At 50.1% G+C, this 13,084-nt stretch overlaps 1 protein-coding gene across 3 annotated transcripts in view; it reads right to left on the bottom strand.

The window, feature by feature from the left end:
• Positions 1-9,976, bottom strand: part of AACS (acetoacetyl-CoA synthetase) — a 54,793-nt gene extending 44,817 nt beyond the window's left edge. For 2 of the 3 annotated variants that reach the window (XM_004385005.3, XM_023739272.1), the window contains exon 1: positions 9,759-9,976. In XM_004385005.3, the coding sequence (XP_004385062.1) occupies positions 9,759-9,891 (133 nt within the window). In that variant the 5' untranslated portion in view covers positions 9,892-9,976. The remainder of the gene's footprint in view (positions 1-9,758) is intronic. The other variant, XM_023739273.1, reaches the window with a different exon arrangement.
• Positions 9,977-13,084: the final 3,108 nt, after the last annotated feature.

Genomic DNA, 13,084 nt, shown 5'->3' with positions numbered 1-13,084 from the left:
GATTAAAACGAGCACACGTATAAAGTGCTTAGACCACAGCCTTGGACATAATCAGTCCTGTATTAAGAGTTTGCTATTTTATACCATGCAAACTTAGGAAATCTATATTCAGTAGATTCAAAAACCCCGAAGTTCAAAACTGGTAGCTTTCTGATGGACTTCTCATGCCAGTGCAATGTTATGGTGTTTTGGGGCTTGTTTATTTTGATTCTTGAATAAGCAATACATTCACGGGTACAAAATTTGTTGTTGTTAGCCGCTGTCGAGTCAGCCCCCAACTCATGGCAACCCCACGTACAGTGGAACAAAACGCTGCTCAGTCCTGCCCACCCCGTGATTGGCTGTGAAGCAAACCATTGTGATCCACAGGGTTTTCACTGGCTGATTTGTGGAAGTAGATCACCGGCTTTCTTCCTAGTCCATCTTCATCTGGAAGCTCTGATGAAATCTGTTCAGCATCAGAGCAACATGTAAACCTCCACTGACGGGTGGTGGCTGCAGATGAGGTGCACTGGCCAGGAATCAAACCCAGGTCTCCCCCATGGAAGGCAAGAATTCTACCACTGAGCCACCACTATCCCTGGTACAAAATTACAAAAGGATAGATAAGGTTCTGTGGTCAAAAACAAAAAAAAAAACTCTTCTCCCTCTAAGCCACAGCCATCTAGTTCTTCTTCTCCTGAGACAATCAGTTATAGAAACTTCTTTGTGTCTTTCCGGAGATATTTAACGCATAAAATATACATATCCCCACCACCAGTTGCCGTCAAGTTGGTTAGCAGCTGAGCATGTTAACCATTTGCACCACTCAGGGATAAAATACATGCTTAAGTATATCCCTCCTTCCCACTTGTACACTATTCACACCAGGTTCTAATCCTGTGACCTTGGGAAAGTCTCTTCCCCTACTTGCACCTCACTTCTCTCTTCATTAATATATTTTAGTAGGATATACGTTCACTGTTGTTGTTAGGTACTGTTGAGTTGATTCCAACTCACAGCGAACCTATGTACAACAGAACAAAACACTGTCCAGTCCTGCACCACCCTCATAATCGTGTCAATCCATCTTGTTGAGAGTCTTCCTCTTTTTCACTGACTTTCTACTCTACCAAACATGATGTCCTTCTCCAGGGACTGGTCCCTCCTGATAACATGTCCAAAGTGCGTGAGACCAAGTCTCGCCATCCTTGCTTCTAAGGAGAATTCTGGCTGTACTTCTTCCAAGACAGATTTGTTCATTCTGCTGGCAGTCCATGGTATGTTCAATATTCCTCGCCAACGCCATAATTCAAAGGCATTAACTCTTCTTTGTTCTTCTTTATTCATTGTCCAGCTTTTGTATGCATATGAGGCGACTGAAAACACCATGGCTTGGGTCAGGTGCACCTTAGTCCTTATGCATACCCAAATTCAAAGGAGACAAGAAGCTCTTTAGCAAAATCTCCCACCCACCTGTCCCCCAGCTACTGGGTTCCCCTGAGATAACTCAGTGTTGATATTTCTTTTCTCTTCTCCCAGAGATGTTCAGGGAGGAAAGGTTTTTTGGTTTTGTGGGGTTCCTCTTTTCCTCTTTTTCACACAAACGGTAGCCTGCTTTACCCACTGTAAAAAATGGCTCGATGGCATCAGAGCTCCTCTAACGTCAGGGGAAAGGAGAGTCACCATCAGCAGCATCAGCTCAAGGCTGACGAGTCCAGTGAGGTAGAGGTGGAGGTCAAACAAACCTCCGCCCTCCAACCTTTTTACTAATTCTGACAACAACTGTCGCTCCCATGGCACTCTCTACTTCTCTGAGTTTGATAACTCATTGCAATGGCCACACAGAATTCACAGACGATACTGTATTCATGATCATGGAGTTTATTACGGAAGTACCAGGTTATAACTCAGGATCAGTATCAGGAAGCACGTAGGCAATGTCTCCCTTCTTCAGTGCAGGACAGCTCTCTCAGCTCCTCTCGAGCCCCCTCAGGACAGGCTCCTCTCCCAGCCCTCAGCCTGGCCTCTGCCCTGCTCAGTCAAGGGTCATAAAGCTCTTTAGCTCTGCCAGTAAGTTGGCCGGAGGCACCCCACTCCGGCAGCCAGTGAGCCTCCTGCCAGAAGGCCCTCTGCTCTCTCGTTCAGTGGGTCAGCATGCCCATTGTGGGCGCCTTGCTCTAGCCCGCCACATAGTGACACACTGGTCTCCTGCCGCCATTTCTCTGCCACTGTTTCTTGCCATCTCATGCCATCTCTGGTGTTACATCTGGCTGTCTATCTCCTGGGTCTGGGAGGTTCTCAGCACAGGTACCTGGGTCCAAAGGATGCACTTCACTCCTGGCTCTACTTTCTTGTGGTAGTAAGGTCCTTCTTCACTTTCCACCTCTGGAATGGCTCATTTTAAGCCTAGCAGGACGGCAAAACTGACCAATCCCCTCATTAGGGTTCTACATACCATATTTGCATGGTTCCACCCCCACAACAGCACCATGCACTTTATCTGCATTATTAGCAAGCTGTCCAATCCCCCTGGTGGGCCACAAGCACCTCATTTGCATAGTCCTACCCAATCATTTGATGGGAATTACAAGACCATGGCGAGATAGGCCATATGAAAGTGATCCATCACACCGCACCCACTATTCTGCAACTTGCTTCTTTCACTAGAAATCTTTCCCACCAGTACATAAAAAGCAGCCTCATTCTTTCCTAACAACCACAAAGTACTCCACTGCATAAATGTATAATTTACTGAACCAGAATGCTGTTTTAGGATAGTTAGGCTACTTCCAGTTTTCTGCTAACATACTACGCACAGCTGTATTTTAAACAGCACAAGAGCAGCAAAAGTGTACAGAACAAATCCAAACCAAAACCAAACTCCCTCAGATGAGCAATTACCCTTCATACCCACTTAAAATCAATGCCAGTTCCTTCCACGACACTGGGTGGTTAACCCTGGGCTCCAGGGCCAGGGCGGATGGCCTCAGTCTGAACCTCAGCTTTGCCACTTTCTAGAGTGAGACCCTGGGCAAGCTGAGCCTCGGCATCCTCATCTGTAAACTGAGTGTGATGACAGCGACTACTGTAAAAGGTCAAGGTGAGGACCAATACAGCGTATTACTTAAGGAGCACAGGCTCTGGAGTCCAACTGTCCGGGTCCAAATCCTGACTCTGTCATTCGCTAACTGGCACAAAGAAGAAGAATGACTTGTCCGAGAACACTCAAGTTTGTGAGGGGCGGAGCCAGGACTCCTTGCTGGGTACCAGCAACCTGTGAGGATGACCAAAAAAACCAAACTTGTTGTCATCAAGTCAATTCCGACTCATGGCAACCCCACGTGTTACACAGCAGACCTGCTCCATGCGGTTTTCTTGGCTGTAATCACTACAGAAGCAAATCACCAGGCCTTTCTTGCGCAGTGCTGCTGGGTGTGTTCAAAGTGCTAACCTTTTGGCTAGCAGCTGATCAAACTGTCTGTGCCACCCAGGGACCTCCTGTGGGGACTGAACGAGTAAAAACCCATACAGCACTCAGAATAGTACGCAGCACAGAGCAGTGCGCAAAGCAGTCAGTCATTATCGTCACCCTATCCGTTTTGCAGGAGCAGGTGTCGGTCAGGCCGCCTGATAGGACACACTGAGCCATTACGTGGGGACAGGGACATGAACGCACATAAAGTGATAACTAGGAGGATCCCACTAGACAAGCAGGCAGTGTAGCCTCAGGGTGGGTCCCTGGGAGGGGCCCAGATACACCTGTGGGAACCAACACTGGCCAGACAGGCCTCACCGCTGGCCCTCCCAGTGTAAGTTTGTTTTGCTGTAATCACCACACCCTCGCAAACTGCAGAGCTCCACGCTGATTTATGAAATGAGCTAGAGGCCCCACATCCAGGTCCCAAAGCCTGTCCCAGAAGCATGTCCACCAAGAGCACAGTTGAGGGGGTGGACGGAACCAGGCCTGGAATCTGGGGCAACAGCATTACAGCAGCATTTTGTCAGGACAAGGGCTCTGCGGGGCAACATCCCTGGGATGGCTACACAGAATCTTCTTCACGAACAACAACTTGGCAGGGCCACCTGGGATGATCAGCATGAGGGGACTTTTATCCAGAGGTGGCAATCCAGAAGCCCAGAAGACCACGGCCAAGTTGAGTTCATCCTGCATGTTGTTTATAAAAAACTGAACTAGGTGCCCACTTCAAAAATCCACTGTTTTCAAGTGAAATTCTGGATTTCTGGTCTTTCCTCAGAAAACAGAATATCTGGCTGTGGTCACCACCCTCCATAATAGTCCACCCTATCTGTTCCCAGTGATTCTCACCTCCTGGCATTCACCCCACTGGGCAGCCCTCCCCACACTGAGCAAAGCTTATCTGTCTCACCAACAAAATACCGTGGAAGTGACTGTAATTTCCAAGGCCAGGTCTTAAAAAACACTGCAGGGTTCCTCATAACTTGAACATAAGATATCATGTCTTAGTTATCTAGCACTATTATATAACAGAAATATCACAAATTGGTGGCTTAACAAAAATTTATTTTCTCACAGTTTAGGGGGCTACAAGTCGGAACTCAGGTTGCCGACTCTAGAGGAAGGCTTTCTCTGTCGGCTCTAGGGGAAGGTCCTTGTCTCTATGAGCTTCTGCTCCTGGGCAATCTTCATGTGACTTGACATCTCTCTTTCCCATCTCTGCTTCTTTCACTTGCTTGTTTAATCTCCTTTATATCTCAAAGGGGTCTTAAAAGCTTGCAAGCAGCCATCTAAGATGCATCAATTGGTCCCAACCACCTGGCGTAAAGGAAAATGAAGAACACCAAAGACACAAGGAAAGTATTAGCCCAAGAGACAGAAAGGGCCACATAAACCAGAGACTGCTTCAGCCTGAGACCGGAAGAACGAGATGGTGCCCGGCTACCACCAATGACCACCCCGACAGGGAACGCAACAGAGTCTCAGATGGAGCAGGAGAAAGGTGGGATGCAGAACTCAAATTCTAGTAAAAAAGCAGAATGGTCTGACTGAGACTGGAGGAACCCCGGAAAGCATGGCCCCTGGATTCTCTATCAGCCCAGAACTAAAACAATTTCCGAGGCCAACTCTTCAGACAGGGATTTGGACTGGACTGTGGGACATAAACTGATATGCGTGACGAGTGTGCCTCTTAGCTCAGGTAGATACAAGAGACTAAACGGGCAGCTTCTGTCCGGAGGTGAGATGGGAAGGCAGAGAGGGTTAGGAGCTGGCTGAATGGACATGGGGAATCGGGTAGAAAGGAGGAGTGTACTGTCACAGTATGGGCAGAGCAATTAGAGTCACATAACAATGTATGTACAAATTTTTGTATGGGAAAAATTAAAAAAAAAAAAAAAAAAGACTTACAGCCTTGGAAACCCTATGGGGCAGTTCTAGTCTGTCCTACAGAGTTGTTATGAGTTGGCATCAACCTGATGGCATTGGGTTTGGTTTGGTTTAATCTCTACAGAAGCAGACTGCCACATCCTTCCACTGCAGAGCAGCTGATTGGTTCAAACCACCGACCTTTCAGTTAGCAGCCGAGTGCTTAACCACTACGCCACCAGGACATGGAAAATGTAATCAACGTCACTGAATTGTAAGTGTAGAAGTTGTTATGTTGGCAAATGTTTTGGTGTGCATATCTTCATCACAATAAAAAAGATACTGCAGGTTCTACCTGGCTCTCTTGGATCATCTGCTCTGGGGGAGCCTGTGGCCATGTTGTAAGGACACTTAAACAGTCCTGCGTGTCAGGAAGGTGAGGCCTCCTGCCCACAACCAGCACTAACTTACTAGCCATATGAGTGTGTCATCTTGGAAGTGGGTCCTCCAGCCCCAGGCAAGCCTTCAGATGACTGCAGCTCCAGCCAACAGCTTGACTGCAATGTCCTGAGAGACTCAGAACCATAACCACCCTGCTGAGCCACTCCGAAATTCCGGACCCACTGTGAGACAGTAAATGTTTACTGATGTTTTACGCCGCTATGTTTTGGGGTGATTTGTTACACAGCAAAAGATAACTAATGCACTGTTCATGCCACATGACAACAATCAACTAAAGCTGGGTAACAGCTGCCCCACCTGGCCCCTCCACCCTAAGGCAAGAGGCAATAGAACACAGAGGTTAAGAGTATGTACTCTGGAGCCAGACTACAGCTCCACACTTACAGCTGTGAGGCCTTACCTGAGGCTTTGGGCCTCAGTTTCCTCAGCTGGGGGGACAGGAACAAAATTAGCACCTACTTTGCACAATTGTTGTGAGGATTAAATGAGTTGACACATATAAAGCGCCAGAGCAGGGCCTGGCACAGACACCTCTCACTAAATATTAACTATCACGAAGATTTCCAGCACCTGCCTGGTCCCTGTAGGGTTCTGGGTTTGCACACTCTGCTCCTGCCTGCACCTATGAGAATTCTGACCAGCCTGAATATTGAATTTCCGATGGACTGCCAGGAGAACAAATAAGTCAATCTTAGAAGAAATAAAACCAGAATGTTCCTTAAAAGCAAAAATGGCGAGACTTTGGCACGCTTACTTTGGACACGTCATCAGGAAAGATCACTGGCTTACAAAAGCGCGTCGTGTCTGGTAAAGTAGAGGATGAGGGAAATTCTTCCGGAGACGGACATAATAGCCACCACAATGGACTCAAACATACCAGCGATCGTGAGGATGGCGCAGGCGCAGACAACATTTGGTCCTGCTGTACATGGGCTTGCCACGAGTCAGAAGCAACTACCACCACCACCACTACCTTCAAATCTCCGCTAAAGGTGCTGTCAGCCCCTCTAACCACATTCCCCGAAGGTCAGTGCACAATGGAGTCCTCAGGATGCCAGCTCCTGCCTGCCCCATGCAGTTGGCACGGCATTTGCTATCTCTGCGTGGGCTTTCTCCCCCACCTACACTTAGCAACTCGAGGACAGAGACTGGAACTTCAGTCCATTGGCAAACTCCACCCAGCTGCTTGCACCTACAGATGACTTGCAGCTTGTGGTTTACAGAAAGACACCTGGCACAGTCCTCAAAAAAAAGCACGTAATTTGAAGCTGGAATCCCTCCCCTGCCCCAGTTACAGGTGCTGGTTCCTGCAGCATTTTCCCGGGGGCCTTCCAAAAGAAAGAGACCTCAAGTCAATCACAATCACGCATGGGGGCTGGGCGCTGCACCTGAGGGAGTCTGCATCCTGAAGAGGCCTGGCCCGGGGTGCATAGGGAGCCCTCAAGTTAGTTCTCATGGAAGCAGTGAGAGGAATAGACCAGCATACAGCTCTGCTGGTGGAAAAGGGAGTAGGTTAACTCCACCAAGGCCCTGTACCTCCTGAAACTCCTGTCCAGGTGGCCTGGGGAGCAGAGCCAGGCTGGGGCCACTCTCTCCACCCATCCTCCCGGGCTGAGCAAGGCCCAAGGTCAATGCGTGCCTTGCTCCATGTGCACGTCCAGCCAACAGCGATGCCCCTTACTGTACATGTTACGCGCAAGCTACTGTCAGGGGAGAGGGGGCGAGTTCACAGATACTGTTTTCAAGCAGAAAGAATCTTCACAAATAAACGAAAAGTCCAAATTACATGCACTCCGACAGAGGAGACTCTCATCCACCTCAGGGAGAAACAGGGGAAACATTCAAAGAGAGAGCAGAGTTTGAGCTGGATCTTAAAGCAAGAATGTGAGTCCAAATGCCTCTGGGGCCAGGCATGTGGAAAGGACAGAAGCAGGTGGGTATGAACAACTGGGAGTGGGAGGAGGAGGAGAGGGCAGGAAGCACGCTCTCAACCTCCTGGCACCCAGCCCAAGGGGCCACCCCACCCAGCTCCCACTGAGAGCTGCCACTAGGGTGCAGACCCAACATTACAGGCCTTTGGGTGTTCAAAAGAAGTTGGAAATCCTGCTTTTCACACGTGGTCTCCCAACTTTTAAGCACAGGCATTCAACAGAGCGTAAGCCACATGAAGTATGTTTGCAGATGGAATCTAGTCCCTGGACCATCAGTCTGCAAACCCTGGAGGACGGCGAGCAGCTGGCAGGCAGAGTTGGGAGCTAGCAATGCTCCCTCATGTTACTGAGCAACCCTCACTGGCAGGGTGCAGAGCTGGGTGCTGGGTGAGGATCATCCCATCAGCCTCACACCCATGAGGCTGGTCCTCTTATCCCTTTTTCACAGATGAGGAAACCGAGGCTCAGGAGACTCAATGGCTTCCTCAGGATCACTCAGCTAGGAAGAGAGGGAGACAGATTCAACTTCCAGGTAGTCAGGTTACAGCTCCCTTGTTCTAGGCCACCACCCATGGAATAAGGAAGCGTCACCTGCCTCACAGGGCTGCCCTTCTGTGAGATCACTTCATAATGCATCAGGGCTAGACGGGCACCAAAACAACAGTGTCACGGCTGGCAGAGGAAACCGAGAAGGAACTGCAGCAAGAACACCGAAGAAGGTAGCCCCACTCCACCGCCTCCTCGCTCTTCCGGGGCTCAAGCCTGTTCTCCCTAAATCCAGAACATTTACCACCTTCTTTCCCAACTACTAGCTGGAAGGTCCTGGGGAAGGGATTACAGGAGCCCCTGAGAGTAACAACACACAGAACCTGTCCCAAGGTGTTCACACTCTAGCGAGAGTGAGGGAAGAAGAGGGATGGGGGGAGGCGGTTCATCTGTGGAAGCTCTGATGCCCGCCAGGCAATGGAGGGCCTAGGAAGCAGCCATGGGGTACTGTTTGCAAACCTGTGGTCAACAAGGACTCATTGACAGCTTCTGAGCCAAGGAGTGACAAAGTCTGACCCGTGCTTCACGATTACTGTGCCAAGACATGCAGGAAGTACTAAAGGTAGAGGAAAGAAAGCAGGAAGCAAGAAATCCAGTTAGAAGACTAGACTAGTGTGCAGGGAACAGGGACTAAGGGCCCAAGAAGTGCTGGCAGGGAATGAGAAAAAGGTGTGCAGCAGAGTGATGACACTGGGGGGGACACTCTGGACAAGGGTGATGACTCAGTTCTCCATTTCCGGTGGCTGACTAAAGATGGTGATGCCACCAAGAGAAATGAGGGGGTCCCTGCAGTGGTGAGAAGGGAAAAGCCCATAAGGAGTTTAAAATCCCTGAAGACACCCATGGGGAGGGGAAGTCCAGCAGGCAGTGGGGCAACCCAACCAGAGCTTGGAAAGGAGAGCCAGGGAGTGCTTCTGCCCAGCAAAGGGGCCTCGTTTGCCCATCTACACACCCAGCCCGTGGTTTCTGAAGGCCAACGCGGTGGCTGGAAGGAGGATCCTCCACTAGGTTGTGTTTGGGGGGCCGGAGTTTAAACATGAGGGGAAGGGTCTCTACCCCAGTCCCAAACGAGGGCTCCTACCTGACCATCCTTCTCTAAAATGTAGGAAATTCAGGCTCGCCTTCTAGAAAGACCAGCCTTGGGGTCGGAAGGAGCAGCACATGGCTCTGTGGGCTGGAAAGTGACCCCCACAAACAGGGTTTGAGCCACAAGTCAGAAAGAGCCCAGCCAAGTCAGAAAGGAAGCCCCCTATAGGCTGGAGGCCAAAACATAGGAAACAGGAAGGCATGTCACAAGTAAGAGAAAGGGAAGAACTCAGAGTCAATGGGGTAGGGGTCCCACGGCCACAGGGCTGACCCTCCCAGGAGAGGGCAGCCCCACATGCAGGCGAAGATACCGGGGTCAGGAGGGGGCCCTGCATCCTAAAGGCAGAGGAGGTGAGCCCCCACAGACAGGGGAGCAGGCAGGAGGGCCGCTCGGCCAGGTCACTCACCCAGCGCCAGGCCGCAGGAGGCACCCACGGCCGCCCGGAAGCGGTCCATCTGCGTGTTCTTCTTGCTGGCCGGCTCCCACATCACCTTGCACTCCATGATCTCCTCCCGCCGGATGCGCCGCTCCTTGGACATGGCTGTGGCTCAGGGGACGCGGAGGGCGCGGGGGGCTACGGAAGCGAGGTCGGGGACCGGGCGTGGCGGCAGGGGAGGTGGCCGGCCGACAGTGGCGGGACGCAGACCGGCGCGGACTAAGACGGCCCCCGGCGCCACGCGCGACATTGGCGCGCCCACCCCTGAGCCCCACCCACTGGAGCCCCGCCCACTAGAGGGCCCTATGATGCCCCGCCCGGGTTGCTGTAACCCTCCGCCGAGCGCGCGCCTCGCTTAGGAGTGCGGCCACGGGACACTGACCTACGCGCGCGGGCGGGGCGCCATGCGCAGGCGCGTTGGGCCCGCGCTCCACGACCCCACGGGGGCTCCGAGGGGCCAAAACAGCCCAGGCAGACGGGCTCGTTTATTTATTCATTCTTTGTGCGTTTGTTGTTCCTGCCGATATTTACTGAACGCCTGTTGTATATCTGGCAGTCCGTGGTATATTCAATATTCTTCACCAACACCATAATTCAAAGGTGTCATTGGGCTCAAACATAGCAACAATTGTGAGGATGGAGCAGGACCAGGCAGTGTTTCCTTCTGTTGTAATGGGGTCGCTATGAGTCAGAACCGACTGACCTATAAGACAGAGTAGAACTGCCTTATAGGGTTTCCAAGGAGCAGCCGGGGGATTTGAACTGCCATACCTTTAGATTAGCAGCCATAGCACTTAACCACTGCACCACCAGGACCCCAGAGTAATACATGTATCACTTACATATAACATACTGTATATTTTTGGTGGTGCAGTGGTTAAGAGTTTGGCTGCAGTTAAGGTTAGCACTTCAAATCTCCCAGCCGCTCCTTGGAAATCCTATGGGGCAGTTCTACTCTGTCCTATAGAGTCGCTATGAGTCGGAATTGACTCGACAGCAAAGAGTTATACTATATACTACATTATGTATATTATCTATTATGATATTTAGCAGAAATGATATATAATACATATTATTTGTATAATAAAAGGTGTAAGTGCTATGGAAAGAAACAAAGCACGGGAACGAAAGCATGGGAGGAGAGGTTTTAAATACCGCTTTCAGGCAAGGCTTCATTTAAGAAGGTGACATCTAATGACTCGAAGGAGATGATGAAGTATCTGAGGAAAAGTGTTCCAGGCAGAGGGATCAGCCAGTGCTAAGGTCTGAGGCAAGAGACGGTTCGACATGCTCAGAGAGCATTGTAAGGAGGCCAATGCTTTTGACCGGAGAGCGGGTGGAAGAAGATGAAGTCAGCAAAGGAAAGGGGTGGTAGCTCAGGCAGGTCCTGTAGGCTATCTGAAGACTTTGGCTTTTACCGTAGGGGAGATTAAGCCGTTGGAAAGCTTTGAGCAGAGGAGGGACATGATCTGCCTGCCTTTCCACTAGGATCCCTCTGCCTGCTGAGTTGCGAATAGTCTTCGGGGGCAGAGGCAGAAGCCGGGAGACTAGTTACGATGATGTTGGAAGAGGTGCAACAAGAGATGTTATGATGCTGCTGCAGGAGAGGATGGTGGCTGGACCAGGGAGGTACTTGTGAAAATGAAGAGAAGAAATGGGATTGGGATATATTTTGAAGTGTATTTAATCCCATATTGTTGTCTTAATTTATTCTCACAGCAACCCAATCAGCTTCCCTTAAGAACAGTTTTTTGCAGGACCGGAGTTTTATGAAGCAACCTCCCACCTCACCACTTAATTTTGAACAGTTTCCATCTCCCCAAAACCAAACTGTTGGGTAACAACCCAGAAGCGTCTGAACCAAAGGTCAGCCGCACCCAAGGAAAGACTCCAGAACCAGCGATCAGGACAAATGGTTTACTTGGGGAACTTAAGTACAGGACAGTCCAGGGCAGCGGCGGGACCAGAGTAGCGCTCCGCTACCGCCTAGCAAGGGACACAAGCTTATATGCAGTTCCAGCTGGGGCTAAAACTTATTTGTTTTTCTTCCAAGTCCCTGGGCAGCCAGCGCTTCCAGGGACTACACATCCAGGCCCAGATGTTTTTCTTTTTGTTAATAAGACATTCCTCAGCCTTGGCCACCAGACCAATCACACCACACCCGGCCTTGTCCTTAGCCCAGGTTCATCCCCAGCATGCTTCAGGGAAGAGCAAAGCTGCCTCCATTAGGATGGGATGCATACAGGTGAACAGCATTACCCTACACGCCACGCTGCATACCCTCCTAGCGTCCTCACGATCTTACTGACCTCGTCTTCCGTGACGGCCCTCGGACTTGGTATACAGAGGAGCCCTGCAAAAGCAGACCACGTATGCAGTATAACCCGTAACACAGGAAAAGACATAGTCATAGGAATCCCAGTATCACCCAGAAGCCTGTCCGCCAGGTGGATGGGAGGCTGGAGATGGGGTCAGTGGCATCATGTTCGATAGCGGTAATGTGTTGCTGCAAGTCCTGCAAAGCCAAGGACACATTTTTAGAGGCATCAGGGCTGTATATGCAACACTCAGTTTTCATCATGATACAGGTGCCGTATGGTGTGTGTGCATGTGCAAGAGACAGAGAAAGTTACTGTGTGCCCAGAACAGGGGGAAGTTTCTCTGAGAAGAAGGAACTGGGAGAGAAAAAGCAACCCAGTTCGCAGCCTCCTTCTCAAAGAATATTCTGGACCCAAGGCTTTTACTTAGGCAGCCTGGATGGGAGACGTAGAGGCAGACGATTCCCTCAACAGTCCACCCCGACTCCCATCACGGCGCCAGGAAAAGAAGCAAAGCAGTACCAAGTCCTGGCATGCCCATCACCCATTCTGGTCGTTGAGTTACATGTCCGTGGTTTGGTACATAATTCTGGTGGATGTTATATCTGTGTAATATTTGAGGCAGCATTTAATGAGGCTGACTAGTAGCACTGTCCCCAGCAGGTTGATCAGGCCTGCTTGGAGGAGAGATCCCAACCAGCCACCCTAGTTGTGGCTTTGCCCAAACTAACTGAACAGATCAAAGGGCTGCATTTGTCCAGTCTTATGTATGTATAACATGTCCTGATTCATTTATGTAAAAACAGCATATTTCTCCCAACATGACATCATATGAACAGTACGCATTTCAGTACAAGTAATACAAAAGTCAATGTACATTGGACCACCTGGTCATATTCTGCAAGTTCTCCATGTCCACAGTAACATCAAACTCAATCTCAAAAGTACCATTCTCAGAGTGAAACCAGCCAGTTCCAT

This window comes from Trichechus manatus, unplaced genomic scaffold (genome assembly GCF_000243295.1).
Source record: "Trichechus manatus latirostris isolate Lorelei unplaced genomic scaffold, TriManLat1.0 scaffold00131, whole genome shotgun sequence".
Lineage (NCBI taxonomy): Eukaryota > Metazoa > Chordata > Mammalia > Sirenia > Trichechidae > Trichechus > Trichechus manatus.
Note: the sequence above shows the minus strand (reverse complement) of the source record. Positions and strands in the feature narration are given on the sequence as shown.